General features: G+C 48.7%; 1 protein-coding gene across 8 annotated transcripts in view; it reads right to left on the reverse strand.

The window, feature by feature from the left end:
- The window catches only part of ARHGEF9 (Cdc42 guanine nucleotide exchange factor 9), a 735,112-nt gene that overhangs the window by 220,668 nt on the left and 491,995 nt on the right, over positions 1 to 22,449 (reverse strand). For 7 of the 8 annotated variants that reach the window (XM_063937200.1, XM_063937199.1, XM_063937201.1 and 4 more), the window contains one exon: positions 20,765 to 20,944. In XM_063937200.1, the coding sequence (XP_063793270.1) occupies positions 20,765 to 20,944 (180 nt within the window). Of the gene's footprint in view, positions 1 to 15,377; positions 15,598 to 20,764; positions 20,945 to 22,449 lie in introns of those variants that run through there. The other variant, XM_063937205.1, reaches the window with a different exon arrangement.

Genomic DNA, 22,449 nt, shown 5'->3' on the forward strand with positions numbered 1-22,449 from the left:
AGAGCTGAAGCGGACAGGATCATGGCATGGAGGAGACCACTCGGGTGTGCAACCTCCACAGCACTTGATGGATCTAATTTCCTCAGATATGTCTTCATCTACAAAGGAGCAGTGCAGAGCTTCTTGCATCACATGAGTTACAGAGTCCCTGCTACATTCTCACTGCCTCACTGCTTGGCAAAGTGCTTTCCCAGGTTGATAGCGTGACTTTGTGGTGGTGATTGGCAGCGCTGTAACTAGACATTTTGGTTTCCTGTACCAGAAAGTGATTGTTGCTCCCCCTCCTAAACGAAAACAGGGACAGTGTGCATTGTAGGTGAGCAGAATAAATCTAGGAGCATGGCTTCATGAGGAAGGAGCGTGGTCACAGAATTATATTAATTCATATTACGTTGCACAGTAACCTCCATTATTCAAATTACGCCACACAGTGGTGCCACTTATATACATTATGCCAGGTAGAGCCCCTTTTACACATTACTCCTGGTAGAGCCCCCTTTCACACATTACTCCAGGTAATGTCCCCTTTTAAATATTACTCCAGGCAGAGCCCCCTATTATACATTACGCTAGGCAGAGCCCCCTTTTACACATTACTCCAGGCAGAGCCCCCTTTTTACTCATTATGCTGGGCAGAGCCCCCTTTAAACATTACTCCAAGCAGAGCCCCCTTTTACACAATACTCCAGGCAGAGACCCCTTTTACATACTACTCCAGACAGAGCCCCTGTTACACAATATATCCTGGGGAGGATGGGGGTGTGTGTGTATGTGTGCTAGGTTATAATTATGTTGCTCTGGAGCAGCAATTACCATCAGCCTCTTCCTGCCAAAATGGTGCAGCTCTTCAGATGCTGCGGACACAGAAAAGGAAGCCAGGAGGGGCGGAGCGTACTGAAAGTACCTATGTGAGAAGTAGCCGGGTGCTGCAGCTACCTAGTGGTGTTTGAAGAAAGGAGAACATTGCATTCAGCATAAAAACCTGATAACATCGGTGGTGGTATCAAGGCTTGGGCCTGTTTTATGGTATCAAGGTTTGGGCCGGTTTTGCAGCAACTGGCCAGGACGACTTGCCATAATTGATGGGACAATGAATTCTGAATTATACCAGAATATTCTACAGGAAAATGTCTGGACATCTGTCCATAAACTTGCATCTCAAGAGAACGTGGGTCATGCAGCGAGACAATGACCCAGAGCACACAAGTCATTCGACCAAAGAAAAGTTAAAAAAGAATAAAGTTAAAGTTCTGGAATGGCCAAACCAAAGTCTAGACCTTAATCCAAACGGAATGTTGTGGCAGTACCGGAAGCAAGGTTGGATAAAAAACAACAATTGGATTCACATATTCCGATATACAGTATACCAAGTGGATCCACATAGAAGTAAATTAATAGATTTGCAATGGATGGACACCAAAAGTATAGGACCTAGTGTGAAAAATATTAAGACAAAATAGGTCAATAGGTCTGTTCCTAGCTGCACAATATTTATATTGGTGTAGTATGTGATGCCGGCGGTTGGGGTCCCGTCGACCAGCATACCGGAATCCCGACCACTGGCATACCGACAGCTGGGCGAGCGCAAATGAGCCCTTTGCGGGCTCGCTGCGCTCGCCACGCAGCTGCTCCAGGGGGTTCGTGGACCCCCTAGAGGAAGAAAATCTGTCGGTATGCCGGCGGTCGGGATTTCGGCGCCGGTATGGTGGTCGTCGGGAGCCTGGCCATCGGCAACCTGAAGACCACCCTATTTATATATGTATATTGGATAAATTACAATAAATTCAACCTTTGGTGGGATGATTATTTCTATAAATTTATAGTGGTAGTGACCAACATTTTATAGGTTTATTTACTATGGATAATAGTACCACAATTAATTACATGACTGGTATATATTTTGATCTTACAACTTGATTTTGCTGTTTCCATATATGTATACTAGTGGAATACCCATGCTTCGCTACGGAATTTTAAGTACTTCCATGTGTATACCTTTAATTTAAAAGGACTGCCTGGTAAACTAATTAGACTTACAACAGGACATGCTCCGGCCGCCGCTGCCAATCTTTGTCAGGCCAAACCTCTGGGTGGGCCTTCCCCGGATTTATGCTGTCAAAAGGCTGGCACTAAGGAGAATGCCTTCCCTGCCCCTTCCTGCCTCTGATGCTGCCCTGCTCAGTGCTGTAAATGCTGGGACATCAGGCCAAGCACCGCCCACTGTATGTTAAATATGTAAGGTTTGCAGGGACAGGCTGACTCTATTCCAAAGAGTTCTATGTCTCCTTGCTTAGCTTCTCACTCTTCTTAGGGCTCCTCCTTTGAGGTGAAAAGGTAAAGATTTTCGTACAACACTTGAGGTCACTGGGAGAGCTGTCGGTACAGCAGCAGATGGAGAACGAATTGACAGAATAGGAGAGGAGTGGTTTAAACCTCAGCTAGTCTGGGGGCAGGACGGTAAGGCATTATGGGAGTATTATTGTTAGCCAATAGGAATGAATGTTGGGGGTAGGTGGAATGGGTTCTTAAGCCTGAGAAAGAGGCTGGGTCAGCCTCTTCTGCTTTTGTCGTGGTAAGGGTGAGTGCTCTACCCCCTTTTGTCTCTTGCTGTGCTGCATCCTAATTTTCTGTGCCATTGTCATAGCTGCTGTTGCTGTGCCCCCTCTGTCCTCTTGCCCGGGATTCTACTTCTGCCTGACATGCCCCGTCCTCGCCGCTCCTCTGTCCCCCCTGCCCACTTCCTTGATGCGGCCCCTACTCGGGAGCCGGCCTCCGGTGCATCGGACCGGAGCGCTCCGCTCGCGGCCGGGTCTGTGCCTGCTGGCGCTGCTGCGGGCGCTCGTTCTCGGGCGCCGCGGCCGCCGTGGGATCCCTCAGGCGCGCCTGCGGCTGCCGTTGGGCTGGGCGGCGGGCGGGTGCGCTGAGAGTCACCAGAGGCTCCCCAGAACATGAGGGGATTGCCTCTCTGGGAGGGGACGGTGACCCTTCCACGGGCCGTCCGGTGAGGCTGGTGCAGTCCGGATCGCGGGCGCGCGTATGCACCCGGGGGGCAGCTGGACTCCCGGGGCGCTCTGACCGCTCTGACGGGGGGGCTCCCAGGGGCCTCTGGTGGTGACGGCGGGGGGCCGGATTGGGGGGGGGAGTTTTCTGGCTGGTGGCAGAAGGCAGCGGGTTCTCCCGGTGGGCGGGGCCAGTGGGGGCCGGAGCGGCTCGGTGGCTCGGGATGCACCGCGGGGCCGACCTGGGTGGCGTTCCGGCGCGGTTCGACCCATCCCAGCTGTGGAACCGGGGGCTGGGGGGACCTCTGGAGCTGCGGCTCCGGATCCCTCTGCCGTTGCGTCGGCACTGTCGGCCATGACGGCGGCGTTTGTGCCATTTTTGTCGACTTTGTCCCCGGGTGGCGTTTCATCGGTTCCCGCTGCCGGCGACGCGGCCGTTCCCCCAAGTGCGTCTGACCCGGCCATGGCGCAGTTTCTACAGGCGTGTCGCAGTCTGGGCTCCGCCGCTGCGTTGCTGGGTAGCACTACCCCATCGCCCGCGGGGGCGTCTTCTTTCATTTCCGCCAGGGGAGCTTCGGCTCCGGGGGCGGTTGTCCCTTCTTTTTCAGGTGCGGATCCAGATAGCGATCAAGACGAGGAGCCGGTCGTGGCCGTCGTATCGCCTTCCGGAAGCGGGCTCGCCGGTGAGTGGGTCGCCGATACTGTTGCTATGTCGCTGGGGTCCTCTTCTTCCTCGTACGGCAGTACGTCGAGTAGATCTTCCTCTTCTTCGTCATGCCAGTCTGCGGTTAGTAGCACCGCGAAGGCTAGGAAGAGGGCTATCAGGTACGCACGACGTGAGGCGCGGCACCGGGATAAGCGATCTCGGAGGAGTAGTGGTAGTTCTCGACGGGAAAGGAGGAGGTGTAATTTGCCGGGCATGGTTCGCTGCAAGTACACGGCAGTCTTGCGGGGATTGCGGGAGAGTTGCGGGAGGAAGATTAGACGGGGGGAATACGTCGACCTCTTTACGTTGACGGAGGACACCAAAAGGGAAGGTAAGGAAGCGCTAGCGAAGGGCGGTATTGGGACTGAGGCCTTTCGATCGTATGACAACTGGTTGGCGGGTTTCTGTGTTTTCGCGGCGTGCTACTTGGAGGATCGCCCTGATGAGCACATGAACGTCATCAGGTATATTCACCTCGTGCATGACATGCAGCGTCAGTCTAAGGACGATTCGTGGCTGCAATATGACAAACAGTTCCGTCAGAAACACGATTGCCTGCACGTCATTGACTTCGGATGCAAAAACGTGGAGGTATGGCTGCGGGTCACGCGAGCGCAAGATGTGAAGGTGGTGGCTAAGGGGACGCCGGTGGCGCAGGCCGCAACGGCGAGTCAGTTTCGGCCAGCGGTGGAGGGTCCGCCGCGCCGCCCTTGGAACGCGGCCCGTTCTCCGCAGCAGACGCCAGCGAAGGGGAAGTGTTTCGCGTTCAACAATGCCACGTGCCCCCCTAAGCAACGGTGTCGTTTTCGACACCTTTGCTTGCGATGTAACGGATCCCACCCTGCTTCCAATTGCTTCCGTGGGGGGCGTCCTGGTGCCAAGGCGGCCGCTGGCCCTGCCGGAAGAGCAACGGGCGGGCTTGCCGCTAGTTAGGGCGCCGTCCCCGGTTCGTTTGGGGGCCATGCTAAAATGGTTGGGATGGTACCCAAACACAGACGACGCAAGATTTCTGCGGGAGGGTTTTGCGTCGGGTTTTCGTTTGCCTGTGGTGGGGGATGTTTTAGTTCGGGCCGCCAGGAACCTGCAGTCTGCCCGGGATTTCTCTGACGTGCTTCGAGGTAAAGTGGAACAGGAGGTTCGACTGGGGAGAATGGCGGGCCCCTTTGCGCAGCCACCTATCGAGGATTTGATTATTTCCCCGGTGGGGGTGGTGCCCAAAAAGGCTCCGGGTAAGTTTAGGCTCATTCAGCATTTGTCTTGTCCATCGGGGTCCTCGGTGAACGATGCGATTTCGCCGGAAGATTGTTCGGTGGTGTATCAGTCCTTTGAGGATGCTCTGGGCTTGGTCCGGGAGTGTGGCCCGGGGGCCCTCATGGCTAAGCTGGATGTTGAATCGGCTTTTCGCTTGCTCCCTTTGCACCCGGAGTCGTTTCGATTCATGGGTTTCTGCGTCGGGAAGGAATACTTCATTGTCTGCCTATGGGGTGTTCCGTTTTGTGTGCCTTTTTTTTTTAAAGTTCAGCACCTTTTTGCATTAGTGCGTGGAGTTTTCTTGCGGAGGTAGCGGGATTGCACATTACCTGGATGATTTTTTGTGCATGGGGCCCGCGCATTCTCCTCGCTGCGGATTCCTGCTGTTCTCGCTGCAGGCGTTGCTGGGGCATTTTGGTGTCCCGGTGGCCGAGGATAAGACGGAGGGGCCCTCTCCTGCTTGTCCTTTTTAGGTATCGAGATCGATACGGTCGCGGGGGCGTGCCGGCTGCCTCAGGACAAGGTCGTGCAGCTTCGGGAATCCATTGCGCATTGCTCGGGACGAAGTAAGGTTACTTTGCGGGAGGCGCAATCCCTCTTAGGTCGCTTGAACTGTGCCTGTCGGGTGATTCCCATGGGCAGGGTTTTTTGCCGGAAGTTGGAGCGGTCCACGGCCGGGGTGTCCAGGCCGCACCATTTTGTCCGTTTCTCGGCAGAGATTAGGCGGGACCTCGCTATGTGGGTTTCGTTCCTGGCGTATTTCAATGGTGTACGGATCTGGATGGCCCCGCTCGTTGATAGTTTCGAATTGCAGTTGTTTACAGATGCAGCGGGCTCCTCGGGATTCGGTTGTTACCTGGACGGGGCTTGGTGCGCGGCCTCTTGGCCCGAGTCTTGGGCGAGGGAGGGGCTGACCGGCGACCTGTTGTTGCTGGAGCTCTTTCCCATCATGGTGGCCTTAGAAGTTTGGGGGGAGCGGCTGCGCAATCGCAGTATTCTCTTCCGTTGCGATAACTTGGGGGTCGTGCACGCGGTTAACAACCAAAGGGCTAAGGCCCTGCGGGTCCTCCGAGTGCTGTCACGGCTCGTGCTAACATGTTTGCGCTGCAATATTCTGTTTCGGGCGCAACACGTCCCCGGGGTAGATAATGGGATCGCCGACGCTTTGTCCAGGAGGCAGTGGGATAGGTTCCGTTTGTTGGCCCCGGAGGCTGATTCGGTAGGTTTGCCCTGCCCTTCTTATGTTTGGCAGGTCATCATGGCGGGTTGGAAGGACTAGCAGAGCTGTCTTTGGCTCCGTCCACTCTCTCTGGATACCGTAGGGCCTGGAAGGAGTGGGAAGACTTTTCCCGTGACAAAGGGCCTAGAGGTAAGAGGGGTCAGAGCTTGTTGCTAGACTTCGTTTGGCAACTCTTCGTAACGGGGAGATCGAGGGCCGTGGTGTCTCGATGCCTCGCCGGGATATCCTTTTATTCTAAATTGAAGGGTATGCCGGATTTTACGAAGGGTTTCCTGCTGGCAAGGGCGCTTAGAGGTTGGGCGCGTTCGGCTCCGGTGCCTCCCGATGGCCGACGCCCTATTGATGCGTCCCTGCTTTCTTCCCTCTTAGGGGCGGTGGCGGGGGTGGCGGACTCCCGTTTTGAAACGCTCCTGTCTCAGCTGGCCTTTTCCATGGCGTTCCATGGTTCATTCAGGGTTTCTGAGCTGGTTGCGGCTTCTAAGAAAACCGAGGCCTTTATGCGGCGCGCGGATGTTATTGTGGGTGGGGGGTCCGTGCTGTGCAGGCTGCGCCGCTCAAAAACTGATCAGATGGGTGGAGGGCATTGGCTCACTTTGACACCATCGGGTGGTGGGGACTGTTGTCCGGTGGCATTGGCTGGTCGGTATGCGGAGGTCAGGCCCTCGTCTGAGGGGTCTTGGCTCCTGCATTACGACGGGTCGCCATTGACGAAGTACCAGTTTACACGGATGATGCGGCGCTGCCTGTCCAGTTTGGGCCTCTCGCCTAGGGACTTCGATTCCCATTCCTTTAGAATAGGGGCCGCCACTTCCGTAGCATCTGCAGAGCGCGCCGTGGACGAAATTAAGGCTTTGGGCCGCTGGAAGTCGGCGGCTTATAAGCGTTACATTCGGCCCGTTGTTGCGTAGGCGAGTTTGTTCTACTAACATGTTGTTTGTGTTACTGCATTGTGTGTTTCAGTTTAGTGTGTTCGTACCGTATTGTTTGTCTCCCCTGTCCTCCCTACTCGGATGGCTAGCTACTCGCCACTGCTGGCAGTGGGGGTCTGGAGTGCTTCGCGATTTTTTGCCTGAACTGACGAACTAATTTGGCTTAATTTATTCAATTCGGCTAATTGGCATCTAATTACAAGTTCCTCAGCAGGTTTTTACGTTTCACCTCCAGCCGAGTTATTCTGTGTTCCCCCCAACCCCCCCCCCCCCTCCCAGCTCTAACCTCCCCCCCTCCCTATTTTTTGTTATTTTGTTTTTCCTTTTGTGTCTTTCTGTTGCTTCGATTGGCCTGAAGCTTGTCCAAGAGGAAAAGTTATAGTTCTCTATTCAAATTTTTTCTTTTTGGCAGATCCTCGTTCTGATAGTTGGTTCCTGTTCTGGGCTGGGTTTGGTTTTACCTCACATATTCACATTTGTTTATCTGTTTTTTCCCCCTGTAGGTTGGCGGGTGGATGTGTGTGATGTGTGGGTGATTGGCCATTCCTATGTTTATTGGGTAGCCAAATTTTTAGCTACAGAAGGGGCTCCTTGCTTTGTGGGCTCGGATGATGTGCGGTGGATAGGTGTGCGTGGTATGCTTTGGCATGACATGAAAGCGAAGCTTATGGAGCAGGTTCGGCGGTTTGGCATCCCCAAACTGTTGGTGATTCACTTAGGAGGGAACAACCTAGGTAGGAGGAAGGCAGTGAATCTTCGATTGGCCATTATTCAGGATCTGCAAGTGATTTCTGACGCTTGGCCAGGCTGTAGGCTTATCTGGTCTTGTATGGTGCCGCTGTTGTGTTGGGGTGGAGTGGTGGATGGTCGAGCGATCAATGTGGCTCGCCGGAAGGTGAATGCCGTGGTGGCTAAGTTTGTGGTGGCCCATGGCGGTGCTGTGGTTTGGCATCAGCGGATCAAGTTTCGGTACTTCTACTTGTTTAGACCGGATGGTGTGCACTTGACAGGAAAGGGACTATCTATATTTTTGGAGGATCTGTTTTCGGTGGTTGGTTCGGTAGGTTAGGGGTATGGTGGCGGTGCATAGTTCTGTAGAACAGAACTTCGCTGTTGGCGGCAAAGAACGGCAAGTTAACATTTGTTGGATTAAAGAGTGAATTGGAGGTCATTTGGTTGTTGATTTTAGGTGCGCTCTCCTTCGCTGACTGGTTTTACATCTGCTGGACCGCCTTCACGGGTGGCAGCCTCATCACCTTCACGGGTGGGTAGTCAGGATGGAGGTTGAGCGGATACCTATTTGTGTGTTGGAAGGTTTACGTAAGTTCTGTTTTATAATGTAGTTATCTATGGGATAGGGTTGTTTAGCCGTTCTTTCTGGCCACCATACTTTAGTTTAATTATTCACAGTTAATAGTTCACTTAAATAAATAGCTAACAATTTCTGCCAAATTCAAGTCTCTGTGTCTTTATTTATTATAGTTAAGTGTTAAGATGTTATGGTTTATGTTACGGACAATCCTAGGACTATATGAGGTTTAAAGCAGTTGCTGACTATCAGCTTTCCTTTAATGCATTTAAGAGTCAAAATATCTATATCTCCCTTTCCTCCTACTGCTCTCTTAGAGGTTCGGCAACATTTATTTCAAGTGACAGGTTAACCTCTGATAATTGAGACACTATCCTCTCCTGGCTGGAAATATGATTGAATGAAAAAATTTGCTGGAATAAGTTATTGTGATGATTATTGTGTTGCGCTGTCTGTGGTGGGACAGTATATATGAGTATATAGGTAATATTTAGTCTTTGTCAGTAGATGTTATGACATACCTTACCTGGTGATAGACTGCAGCATTGTGACTGTGGGTCACATCAGGTTATGGGTGGTTCCGTAATTAGCCTCTATGATATTTAATTATAAAGGTTGAACACTATGTTTTCATATGCATATTTGTTTTTAATAACATGTCCGACCTAGTGGGTTCAGTATGTTTTTTAACGAGCGTGAGTAGTATAAGTGTGTGTGGACCGCCGGAGACCTGATATCGGCTTGCTAGGTAGCCATGGTGATGCTAAAGCGTCCCAGGCTACGGAGACAGCTGCATCTAGGGTCTCTATGGCAACGTGGCAACGCTGCGAGGGGCGTGATCGCTAGCCATTCGGAGGTTTCCGGATGTGAGTGACACGTCACAGCAGTGCGCCACGGAGCCGCAGGCTGGGTCCCGCCGCCTCACGTGTGGTTCATTTGTCAGTGTGGTTATAAGCAGGGTAAGTTAGCACTGTATGTTTGTCTGTCATTTGTGGTGATTATATTGCATATACATCCTGAAGACGGTGAGATGAACACTGAAACGTCGATGATGATGTAATACTGATTATGGTGATTTGTTGAATACAAGCATTTTTTGAAAAATCCTCTGAGTGCCGTTCCCTTCGTTTGGTATAGTAGTGGATACACCACTTTGGACTTGGACACCGGGGTAAGAGACTTTGATATTTTGAGTGCCGGACACAGCAAACATATATATATATATATATATATATATATATGTATATATATATACATATATATATATATATATATATATATATATATATTTGTAGGATCGGAACTCCAGATCCTGGGATCATGGGCCTATGACAACGGATGCTTAGCCAGCCACACCAATCACACCGTACAACTCGTGATACTATATCCAGTTTGACAGTATGAAAACAACTGAGCCTCTCAACAGATGGCTCAACAATAACCCATTAGTTAGCAATAACTATTTACAAGAATTGCAGACAATCCGCACTTGGGATGGGCGCCCAGCATCCACTACGGACTACGAGAAATAGAATTACCGGTGAGTAAATTCTTATTTTCTCTGACGTCCTAGTGGATGCTGGGAACTCCGTAAGGACCATGGGGATTATACCAAAGCTCCCAAACGGGCGGGAGAGTGCGGATGACTCTGCAGCACCGAATGAGAGAACTCCAGGTCCTCCTCAGCCAGGGTATCAAATTTGTAGAATTTTGCAAACGTGTTTGCCCCTGACCAAGTAGCTGCTCGGCAAAGTTGTAAAGCCGAGACCCCTCGGGCAGCCGCCCAAGATGAGCCCACCTTCCTTGTGGAATGGGCATTTACAGATTTTGGCTGTGGCAGGCCTGCCACAGAATGTGCAAGCTGAATTGTACTACAAATCCAGCGAGCAATAGTCTGCTTAGAAGCAGGAGCACCCAGCTTGTTGGGTGCATACAGGATAAACAGCGAGTCAGATTTTCTGACTCCAGCCATCCTGGAAACATATATTTTCAGGGCCCTGACAACGTCTAGCAACTTGGAGTCCTCCAAGTCCCTAGTAGCCGCAGGCACCACAATAGGCTGGTTCAGGTGAAACGCTGACACCACCTTAGGGAGAAACTGGGGACGAGTCCTCAATTCTGCCCTATCCATATGGAAAATCAGATAAGGGCTTTTACATGATAAAGCCGCCAATTCTGACACTCGCCTGGCTGAAGCCAAGGCCAATAACATGACCACTTTCCACGTGAGATATTTCAGATCCACGGTTTTTAGTGGCTCAAACCAATGTGATTTTAAGAAACTCAACACCACGTTGAGATCCCAAGGTGCCACAGGAGGCACAAACGGGGGCTGAATATGCAGCACTCCTTTCACAAATGTCTGAACTTCAGGTACTGAAGCTAGTTCTTTTTGAAAGAAAATCGACAGAGCCGAGATCTGTACTTTAATGGAGCCTAGTTTTAGGCCCATATTCACTCCTGCTTGCAGGAAATGCAGAAATCGACCTAGTTGAAATTTCTCTGTTGGGGCCTTTTCGGCCTCGCACCATGCAACATATTTCCGCCATATGTGGTGATAATGATTTGCCGTAACATCTTTCCTGGCTTTAATAAGCGTAGGAATGACTTCCTCCGGAATGCCCTTTTCCTTCAGGATCCGGCGTTCAACCGCCATGCCGTCAAACGCAGCCGCGGTAAGTCTTGGAACAGACAGGGCCCCTGCTGTAGCAGGTCTTGTCTGAGCGGCAGAGGCCACGGGTCCTCTGAGAGCATCTCTTGAAGTTCCGGGTACCACGCTCGTCTTGGCCAATCCGGAACCACGAGAATTGTGTTTACTCCTCGCTTTCTTATTATTCTCAATACCTTTGGTATGAGAGGCAGAGGAGGGAACACATAAACCGACTGGTACACCCACGGTGTCACTAGAGCGTCCACAGCTATCGCCTGAGGGTCCCTTGACCTGGCGCAATATCTTTTTAACTTTTTGTTGAGGCGGGACGCCATCATGTCCACCTGTGGCCTTTCCCAACGGTTTTCCAGCATCTGGAAGACTTCTGGATGAAGTCCCCACTCTCCCGGGTGGAGGTCGTGTCTGCTGAGGAAGTCTGCTTCCCAGTTGTCCACTCCCGGAATGAACACTGCTGACAGTGCTAGTACATGATTCTCCGCCCATCGGAGAATTCTTGTGGCTTCTGCCATTGCCATCCTGCTTCTTGTGCCGCCCTGTCGATTTACATGGGCGACTGCCGTGATGTTGTCTGACTGGATCAGCACCGGCTGGTGTAGGAGCAGGGATTTTGCTTGACTTAGGGCATTGTAAATGGCCCTTAGTTCCAGAATATTTATGTGAAGGGAAGTCTCCTGACTCGACCATAGTCCTTGGAAGTTTCTTCCCCGTGTGACTGCCCCCCAGCCTCGAAGGCTGGCATCCGTGGTCACCAGGACCCAGTCCTGTATGCCGAAACTGCGGCCCTCTAGAAGATGGGCACTCTGCAGCCACCACAGTAGAGACACCCTGGTTCTTGGAGACAGGGTTATTAAGCGATGCATCTGAAGATGCGATCCGGACCATTTGTCCAACAGGTCCCATCAGAATCCAGCCGTGCTGGTGCAGCACTTCCTGAGATAGTGCTACTCCCACCAACAACTGTTCCTTGGACCTCGCCTTTATTAGGAGATCGTCCAAGTACGGGATAATTAAAACACCCTTTTTTCGAAGGAGTATCATCATTTCCGCCATAACCTTGGTAAATACCCTCGGTGCCGTGGACAGTCCAAACGGCAGCGTCTGGAATTGGTAATGGCAATCCTGTACCACAAATCTGAGGTACTCTTGGTGAGGATGGTAAATGGGGACATGCAAGTAAGCATCCTTGATGTCCAGGGATACCATGTAATCCCCCTCGTCCAGGCTTGCAATAACCGCCCTGAGCGATTCCATCTTGAACTTGAATTTTTTTATGTATGTGTTCAAGGATTTCAAATATAAAATGGGTCTCACCGAACCGTCCGGTTTCGGCACCACAAATAGTGTGGAATAGTAACCTCGGCCTTGTTGAAGTAGGGGTACCTTGATTATCACCTGCTGGGAATACAGCTTGTGAATTGCCGCTAGCACCGCCTCCCTGTCTGAGGGTGCAATCAGCAAGGCAGATTTTAGGAACCGGTGGGGTGGAGACGCCTCGAATTCCAGTTTGTACCCCTGAGATACTATTTGAAGGATCAAGGGATCTACCTGTGAGCGAGCCCACTGATCGCTGAAATCCTTGAGGCGGCCCCCCACCGTACCTGGCTCCGCCTGTGGAGCCCCAGCGTCATGCGGTGGACTTGGAAGAAGAAGCGGGGGAGGACTTTTGCTCCTGGGAACCTGCTATTTGTTGCAGCCTTTTTCCCCTACCTCTGCCTCTGGACAGAAAAGACCCGCCTTTTCCACGCTTGTTTTTCTGGGTCCGAAAGGACTGAACCTGATAAAACGGCGCCTTCTTAGGCTGTGAGGGGACATGGGGTAAAAATGCTGATTTCCCAGACGTTGCTGTGGAAACTAGGTCCGAGAGACCATCCCCAAATAATTCCTCACCCTTGTAAGGCAAAACTTCCATGTGCCTTTTAGAATCTGCATCTCCTGTCCACTGGCGAGTCCATAAGCCTCTCCTAGCAGAAATGGACAATGCACTTACTTTAGATGCCAGCCGGCAGATTTCCCTCTGTGCATCTCTCATATATAAGACTGAGTCTTTTATATGGTCTATGGTTAACAGGATCGTGTCTCTGTCTAATGTGTCAATATTTTCTGACAGTTTATCTGACCACGCAGCGGCAGCACTGCACATCCATGCTGACGCAATAGCTGGCCTAAGTATAATGCCTGAGTGTGTGTATACAGACTTCAGGATCGCCTCCTGCTTTCTATCAGCAGGTTCCTTGAGGGCGGCCGTATCCGGAGACGGTAGTGCCACCTTTTTAGACAAACGTGTGAGCGCTTTATCCACCCTAGGAGGTGTTTCCCAACGTGACCTATCCTCTGGCGGGAAAGGGAGCGCCATTAGTACCTTCTTAGGAATTACCAATTTTTTATCAGGGAAAGCCCACGCTTCTTCACACACTTCATTTAATTCATCTGATGGGGGAAAAACTACGGGTAGTTTTTTCTCCCCAAACATAATACCCTTTTTAGTGGTACCTGTATTTATATCAGAAATGTGTAACACCTCTTTCATTGCCTCAATCATGCAGTGAATGGCCTTAGTGGGCATCAGGTTAGACTCATCGTCGTCGACACTGGTGTCAGTATCAGTGTCGACATCTGCGTCTGCGATCTGAGGTAGCGGGCGTTTCAGAGCCCCTGATGACCTTTGAGACGCCTGGACAGGCACGAGCTGAGAAGTCGGCTGTCCCACATTTGGCATGTCGTCAAATTTCTTATGCAAGGAGTCTATACGTGCACTCATTTCCTTCCATAAGCTCATCCACTCAGGTGTCTGCCCCGCAGGGGGTGACATCCCTTCTAAAGGCATCTGCTCCGTCTCCACATCATTATCCTCATCAAACATGTCGACACCGCCGTACCGACACACCGCACACACACAGGGAATGCTCTACAGAGGACAGGACCCACAAAAGCCCTTTGGGGGGACAGAGTGAGAGTATGCCAGCACACACCAGAGCGCTATATAATGCAGGGACTAACTGAGTTATGTCCCCTATAGCTGCTTTTTCTATATAAATGTACACTGCGCCTAAATTTAGTGCCCCCCCTCTCTTTTTTACCCTTTTCTGTAGTGTAGACTGCAGGGGAGAGCCAGGGAGCTTCCTTCCAGCGGAGCTGTGAGGGAAAATGGCGCCAGTGTACTGAAGGAGATAGCTCAGCCCCTTTTCCGCGGACTATTCTCCCGCTTTTTCCTATATTCTGGCAGGGGTATTTTCCACGGGTGGTCTTCTGTTTGCCGGCGGTCGGGCTCCCGGCGCTCAGTATACCGGCGCCGGGAGCCCGACCGCCGGCTTACCGACACTTATTTTCCCTCGTGGGGGTCCACGACCCCCATAGAGGGAGAATAAAATAGTGTGGCGCGCGTAGCGCGCCACCGTGCCCGTAGCGTGGCGAGCGCAGCGAGCCCGCAAGGGGCTCATTTGCGCTCGCCAAGCTGTCGGTAAGCCGGCGGTCGGGCTCCCGGCGCCGGGATGCTGGTCGCCGGGAGCCCGACCGCCGGCCACCCGTAGTGAACCCATTTTCCACATATATAGCCTCTGGGGCTATATATTGTGGTATTTTTGCCAGCCAAGGTGTTATTATTGCTTCTCAGGGCGCCCCCCCCAGCGCCCTGCACCCTCAGTGACCGGAGTGTGAAGTGTGTGTGAGGAGCAATGGCGCACAGCTGCAGTGCTGTGCGCTACCTTGGTGAAGACTGATGTCTTCTGCCGCCGATTTTCCGGACCTCTTCTTGCTTCTGGCTCTGTAAGGGGGACGGCGGCGCGGCTCCGGGACCGAACACCAAGGACTGGGCCTGCGGTCGATCCCTCTGGAGCTAATGGTGTCCAGTAGCCTAAGAAGCCCAAGCTGGCTGCAAGCAGGCAGGTTCGCTTCTTCTCCCCTTAGTCCCTCGCTGCAGTGAGCCTGTTGCCAGCAGGTCTCACTGAAAATAAAAAACCTAATTTCTATACTTTCTTTCTAAAGGCTCAGGAGAGCCCCTAGTGTGCATCCAACCTCGGCCGGGCACAAAATCTAACTGAGGCTTGGAGGAGGGTCATAGTGGGAGGAGCCAGTGCACACCAGGTAGTCATAAATCTTTCTAGAGTGCCCAGCCTCCTTCGGAGCCCGCTATTCCCCATGGTCCTTACGGAGTTCCCAGCATCCACTAGGACGTCAGAGAAATATAATATGGGGAACACACACACACACACACACACACACACACACACACACACACACACACAATATCCATTCCACTAATAAAGGTGCACTCACCAGGGACATTTTGTTATAATGTTGGCAGCTGTCACGACAGACGCCGCAGAGATAGCCAAAGAAGGAGTCGGTATGGTAGGAACAATGACAGTTGAACTAACTTGGTCCAGCAGAAGAACTGAGATGATTTCAGTAGATGACCGAAACAACCCCATTCTTGGTGTAATGACTCCTCAGCACTAACATGTCATTTGGGAAGATGCTGCTGATGTGAAGTATGGCCATAACCAACTGCCATCACCAACTGCCGCCCGCATGCCATATAGGAATTCTCTATGGCAGAAAACCCCAGTGCACAGCAATATCACTGGCATTTCTTGAGGTGAAAGTGCTGCTGACGTATGAGAAAGAGCCTCCCAAGAGAGATCACGTTTGATCACTAGTATTTGCTGCCAGCGATTCGTCAGTGGCCGGATCTCAGCACACAAACACATCTTTGTTTTTCGTTCCATTTTTCTCTTTTTTAATTTGTGTAGGTACTGTCACCAGCTACAATGAGCCGTAGGGAGTTAGTCCAGCTGCTTGGAAATGGAGGAACAAACCATAACATCAGTGAGACATGGCTGAGGTCAGGACACTGCTGACCATCCAATGGAAGGGGAACAGCTGGACCATCATCTGGAAGGGGAACAGCTGGACCATCATCTGGAAGAGGAACAGCTGGACCATCATCTGGAAGAGGAACAGCTGGCCCATCATCAGGAAGAACAGCACCATAATCAGGAAGAGAAAGTGCTGGACCATCATCAGGAAGAGAAAGAAATGAGCCCAGTGCCAGACATAATGGCTACAGATGAACCGCGTCTGTCCTGTGTGCCGCACAAGGTACTACGACCTGGACATTTTTTCCCATGTTACCTCTAGGACACCAAATTGATGCAGAAGCAGAGGACCCAATCTAAACATCAAAAGTATATAGCAGTGAGCTTGTTACTTTTTCTTCTTCTTTGTTTTAAGATAAAACATTTTTATATGATATATATATATACACACACATACATTTTAAGATCCAGTTTTAAATATAAAGCCAGATTTATCAAGCCTTAGAGAGTGATACATTGCATGGTGAGAAAGTACCAACCAATCAGCTCCTAACTGTCACTTTTCTGTGGGGATGTATTAATCTGGAGAAGGCATAAGAAGTGATAAATCAGTGATAAGTGCAAGGTGATAAACGCACCAGCCAATCAGCTCCTAACTGTTAATTTACATATTGGAGCTGATTGACTGGTGCCTTTATCACCTTGCACTTATCACTGGTTTATCACTTCCTTATTCCTTCTCCAGGTTAAAAAATCTGCCCCAATAAAATATTACATTTCCTGCTTTCTCCCTTCTTTGAGGTAACACACACATCAGAACTGGCAAGATTACAGATAGCACTTTTTGTGCAGGCCCTATGTGGGACTACACAAAGGGCCTGATTTATGTTTATAAGTAAAGCAAAAAAGCAAGCAACTGGGCTAAACCATTGCAGGTGGGGCAGATGTAATATGTACAGACAGATTTAGATTTCAGCGGGGTGTGTTCAAACTGAAATCCAAATTGCAGTGTAAAAATAAAGCTAACATTTGTGGGTTACATGCATAAGCGGGATCAGTACTAAATCCCGCTGGACGGGACCCAGGCAGTCGAAATCCCGACCACACAATCCCTACAGGGGTGGCGAGCGGAACGCAGCCCCTTGCGGGATTCCGGCGTCGGTATTTCGACCGCTGGGATTCCGTCCGGCGGGATCTTAACCGCATCCCGCATAAGCCGCTAGTATTTACCCTGCACAGAAAAATATAACCCAATATAACTAAACAGGAAGGAAAGCTGGTGATTAGGGCTTCTGGTGACATTAGGCAGCCACCTCATGGGTGTGTTGGAAGAGCTGCTAATCTGCTAATTTCTTTTTAAAATGTTGACAGTTACATCCAACTCATTGATAACTTAAGTACTTGAAAATTTCAAATAGTTAAAATTCTCTAGCTTTCTATGTAAGGGCAGATAGCTCAATGAATACAGTGTCTGACTGCAATGCCACAGGCAATGGGTATGAATCCTGGGTATGTCAGCATCTTGAAATGTAATAAAGGACAGGGTGACTGAATAACAAAGAGCTCTCAAGTTAAGATCCTGAATGTTGTATAGGTATTAGGGACGGAAGAGGTGGCTGTAGGAGACAGAGGCGGTCAGGAGATGCTGGGTTTCAAAAAGGGTGTGAGCGACAAGTGAAAGTAATTAAAACGGATACTTGACAAGTGCTGCCAACACCACCCCCTATCCTGCAGCGCTATGTGCAGTGCCACACTCCACACACACCAAATTACGGTCCTGGTGATTGGCACTGATCAAATTGCAACAAGTTCAACTGAAGGTTACAGGTAGCAGGTAGGACACTAATCAGTTGGCGTTTCACCACCCTCATCTGATGAACATTATTTTTATAAATAAAATTATATTTATTAATATGTTCCCGCTATTGTTATACAGAATGTGACCCTTGTAAACGTCTTTCTCTGAACCAGACTACAGGGTGAAGCAACTGCTTACTGAGGATATTAGTTATGAGTGGGGATGGGCACTTCAAGTGCACTAGCCAAGGGCAGCCAGATCCCTTATTCATGCCGGGAATTGTTATACTGTAAATGTAAAATTAAACATTGTCTATTTGGTTGCTACAGGTTACAGCACTTTTTATGCACCCATTTTTATTTCTTTCAAGCTGGGGATACATATAGACATTCTGTATTCAGAGACATATTGCATTTCCTTTTTTCTTTGTTGTAAAGTTAGATCAGAGACACTCATTGGTATCAAAGGGAACCAGTGCACTCTGTGCTTTGGAAGACAAGGCAGGATCACATAGTTCTCTAAACATTAACCTTTCTTATTGGGTTCTCAGTCATCGCTTCATAAATAATGAGCACTTTTTCTTTCTTTTTGCTAATTACTATATCTATGTACCAGCAAAGAGCCAGCTGTCTTTTCACAGTGAGTGCTAGATTTCACAGGATTCAAATCCCCCCACGGGGGAATAGAACCCTGCTTTGGGGAGTTAGAAAACGCTGGTTATTTTTAGAACATAATATATCAAGATATGAGAAGTGGGAACAACATTATGAAAAGGACGCCTGAATCTCCTTCTTTCAGTGTGTAGTTTTATTAAGCACATCTTTAACCATTTATGCAGCAAGAAAACTCTAAAAAAACCAGATGGGTGAAGTATTGAGGAAGTGTATCTATAGGTGGTTTGAAAATATATGAGGTTACAGGCCATATGAGCTTTAACTGACTATTGGTACCTAAATTGGTTTCTGGGTAGAGGTTCACCAAATTGTTCTGTCTAACTTGACTTCCAAGGACCAGTATCTATCTGTTCGCTAGCTGGCATTTCAAGCTTTAAATGATACATATTGTCTATCGTGTATACCATAAAAAAATGACTGGAACAGCATTAAAAATTTAAATAAAGGCACTTTGTACTTGTCAACTATTATTACTGAGCACTGATGTGATATCTCTACCTAGTATATCTATATATTTTAGCAATCTACCACTTCGGGGGTACTTATTAAAACTTGGAGAAAAATAAAATTGTATGAGATAAAGTACCAACCAATCAGCTCCTAATTGTCATTTCTCAAACACAAGGTAGAAGTTGATTGGCCATTACTTTATCTCTCACAATTGTATCTTTCTCTGAGCTTTGATAAATACTCCCTTAGAATATAAGTTCTTCGGCCGAAAAACTGACATTTCTACTTCTTTCGATTATATAAAGTGCTGCAGACATTGATAGCGCAATAGAAATTATACATACTGTGCTTCTTTTATACTCCCATAGGAAGGATATTTGTATTCTGAGGACTATACACTTAAATACGGTAATCTTAAAGCGGCAAATACCTCTCGCTCAGAACACTGCTTGTGCTTGACAGATATTCAGACGAGGGGTAAATTTACTAAGGTGGGAGTTTTTTTAGAACTGGTCATGTTGAACATAGCAACCAATCAGATTTTACTTAACATTTACTAGCTGCTTCTAGAAAATAATAGACAGAATCTGATTGCTATGGTCAACATCACCAGTTATAAAAAAAAAAACCTGCCACCTTAGTAAATTAATTTACCCCTCATTATCTCTCTTCATGTGTCTCTCTCTGTATACTGTATATACTGCTTAAGAAGAAAACATATGTATATATCTGCACCACAAACAACAAAACCATTAATAGCGGTTCCATAGAGCCAGAATAATTAGACTATACAATATGAGTAATACATAATATACAGCTGGATTAATTAGACTATACAATATTAGTAATACATAATATACAGCTAGATTAATTGGTGGGCCATATGTGCTCGAGTTCAACTCATGTTTGTGGCTCCTACTAATTTACAATTCTAAAAGCGCTGAGATGTAACTGCTTACTTATGAAGCATAAGCTGCTGACGTGATATCTTGACAGGGAAACAAAAATAAATATGGAAATCCTTGGTTAAATCCTTAGAGTTTTCCAAAAATAGAAGCCTATTCTTTTGGGATTTGGCAACACAGAAGCTTAACCAGGTCACTGCTGCCACAGAAAGTGGAGACGCAGAGATGTAAGAGAGCTGCTGTATAACTTCCAGCACTATCTGTACTATTCCTGCATACAGGAGAAATCCCCCAGCACGCAGGTATGTCAGAGCTGTCAGTGCAATGTTATACTGAGTACCTTATATATAGAGGGGCAGTGTATACTGACATATATATTTTCTGCATGAAAGCGCACTTGAATGATTTAATTCTTCGCCTGCTTTATAAGGGCATTCTCAGTGTTCCCAGTTCTTGCCAGTGTACAATAAAGGAGCACTGTACCTGTGTAAGTACACACTTTATAGAGTTTTGATTGAAGCTATAAATTATATTGTATACATGGGAACAATGAATACAGGCAACTTTAGAATGTAAGCTCTCACGAGCAGGGCCCTCAACACTTATGTGCTTATCCTTCTCTTGCTTAAACCATCTTCGACGGCACCAAATCCCATTGTTTCTGCCACCCTGATACTTATGTCAGGCTTGTCTTCTGCTGTACCTATGTTTCTTTACCCTGTACTTCTCCTATATTGTCTTCAACTGTAAGTCACTATTTTCCGGTTTTATTTTGTTTATGTACTCTGTAATTGGGCGCTGTGGATCCCTCGTAGCGCCATATAAATCAAGGATAATAATGTTAACTGATCAGTCTGAGGCTATTACAGAATGATAATAGCTTCAATATCTGGAGGGACTGATATATGAGTTGATATAAGCAATATCAATAACAATTGATTATATATCTCAGAAGGGTAATGGTGTTCCCCACGTGTTCAACCAAATTAGTGTAATAACAGCTTGTGACATTACTCACCCTCACAAAGCTGGCCGGAAACCATCCTTCCTCGTCATCGATCTGACCCCACCACCAGTCCTTGTTGGAAGCATCCAGGACCTTGATGACGTCTCCGGCTTTAAACGCCAACTCCCGGTTGGCCATGGTGACGTGATCCCATGCTGCCTCAGCACTTACAATAGATCCACCGCTGATCAGCTGCAAAACAAGTGAGGTATCTAGGGTTACTTTTGCTCAGTCACTTGAGCTGCTATGTTTATACACGGTGATCAGCTTTAGTACAAAACAATGGAGACATATTACAGAACACACAACACAGGACAAGAGACAGGAGACTAGTGTATGCAGCAGTAATGTCCAGCCTAACCTAATATTCACCGCCAGAATTCCAATCAGAACATACCTAAAAAGGTGAATCGCTACCACCGGTTTACATGCAGTGACCTAATTTAGCAGAAATGCGCCATTGTGTAAGGAACCACTATAAATCAGATAGTACTGTAATATATATTAATGTTGTCAAAATTATTGATAAATAAAATAATTGTTAAAAATGACCTGTGAGCAGGAGAACACTTTAACTAATACTATATACAACTGTACATAGCGCAAAGGATTTACAATTCACTGCACTAGAAGTGAATTTACAATTACAACAGCATGTACCATTATAGCCAATAGGTTTCTGACAGAGAGAAAGCGGCATTCATTACACTGTATATACACACAGTGGCTAATGCAGTCATATGATACATGTGAACTTTCAGGCTGCGGAGGCAGCTAGGTCGGCTCAACAGGACGGGGGGGGGAATCGGTATAGATGGGCAGTGTGGGGGCATGAAGGCATTTATGCTCATGTCACCCCCCCCCCCCCCCTGAGCACTTTCACACTGACAGCATGCAGAGGATGAGAGATAGAGGGTGGTGGGAGGGGATGTGCCCCATCTGGCCAGTTCCGGGAGACTTGCCTTTTCAGGTGTCCAGGAGTGCCACCTAATTACCTGGAGCCTCCCGGGCATTCCAAGAGAGTATGCAAGTATGAGTCATATGCAATTCACCCTAAACAGGTGTAACTGGATTCTAACCAAGCGTTTGCTTGGTATGCAGTTGAGTTGCCGGCAGTCGGGATCCCGGCAGTCAGGATACAGATGCCGGGATCCCGACCGCTGACAATTCCGACAGCTAACAGGGGCTATTACCACTCATGGGTGTCCACAACACCCATAGAGCGGGAACAGAACCTGTGGCGAGCGAGCCTGCAGAGTGGCAAACCTGCAAGGGGACTCTTTGCTCTCGCCCTGCTGCCGGCATACTGACGATCAGTATGTCATTGTCGGTGTACTGACGGCCGGCATCCCGATGTTGGTAAATCCTACTGATCCCGTTTGCATGTAGGCAAAGTTCACATAGCGTGTTTCGCCAGAATTATAGGCTGGGCAGAGTTGTGTATACCCATCAAAATGCCTGCTTCCTTTCCACTAACGATAGGGCTGGCACGAAATGAGCAATGATAATATTGCTGGCTAAGAAGCCCAGCATACCGATGGGAGAAACATGACCCCTACAATGTCCTGTGCTTACAATGCTGGAGCAATTGCAGCTGATTTGCCTCCACATTGGGCCCTCAATCTTCTCCCCACCAACATACAGTATAAATCAGACTGTAGCTACAGGTACTAGTTGCCTAACTGAAGGCATAAAAT

The sequence above is a fragment of the Pseudophryne corroboree genome, chromosome 8 (assembly GCF_028390025.1).
Source record: "Pseudophryne corroboree isolate aPseCor3 chromosome 8, aPseCor3.hap2, whole genome shotgun sequence".
NCBI classification, from domain to species: domain Eukaryota; kingdom Metazoa; phylum Chordata; class Amphibia; order Anura; family Myobatrachidae; genus Pseudophryne; species Pseudophryne corroboree.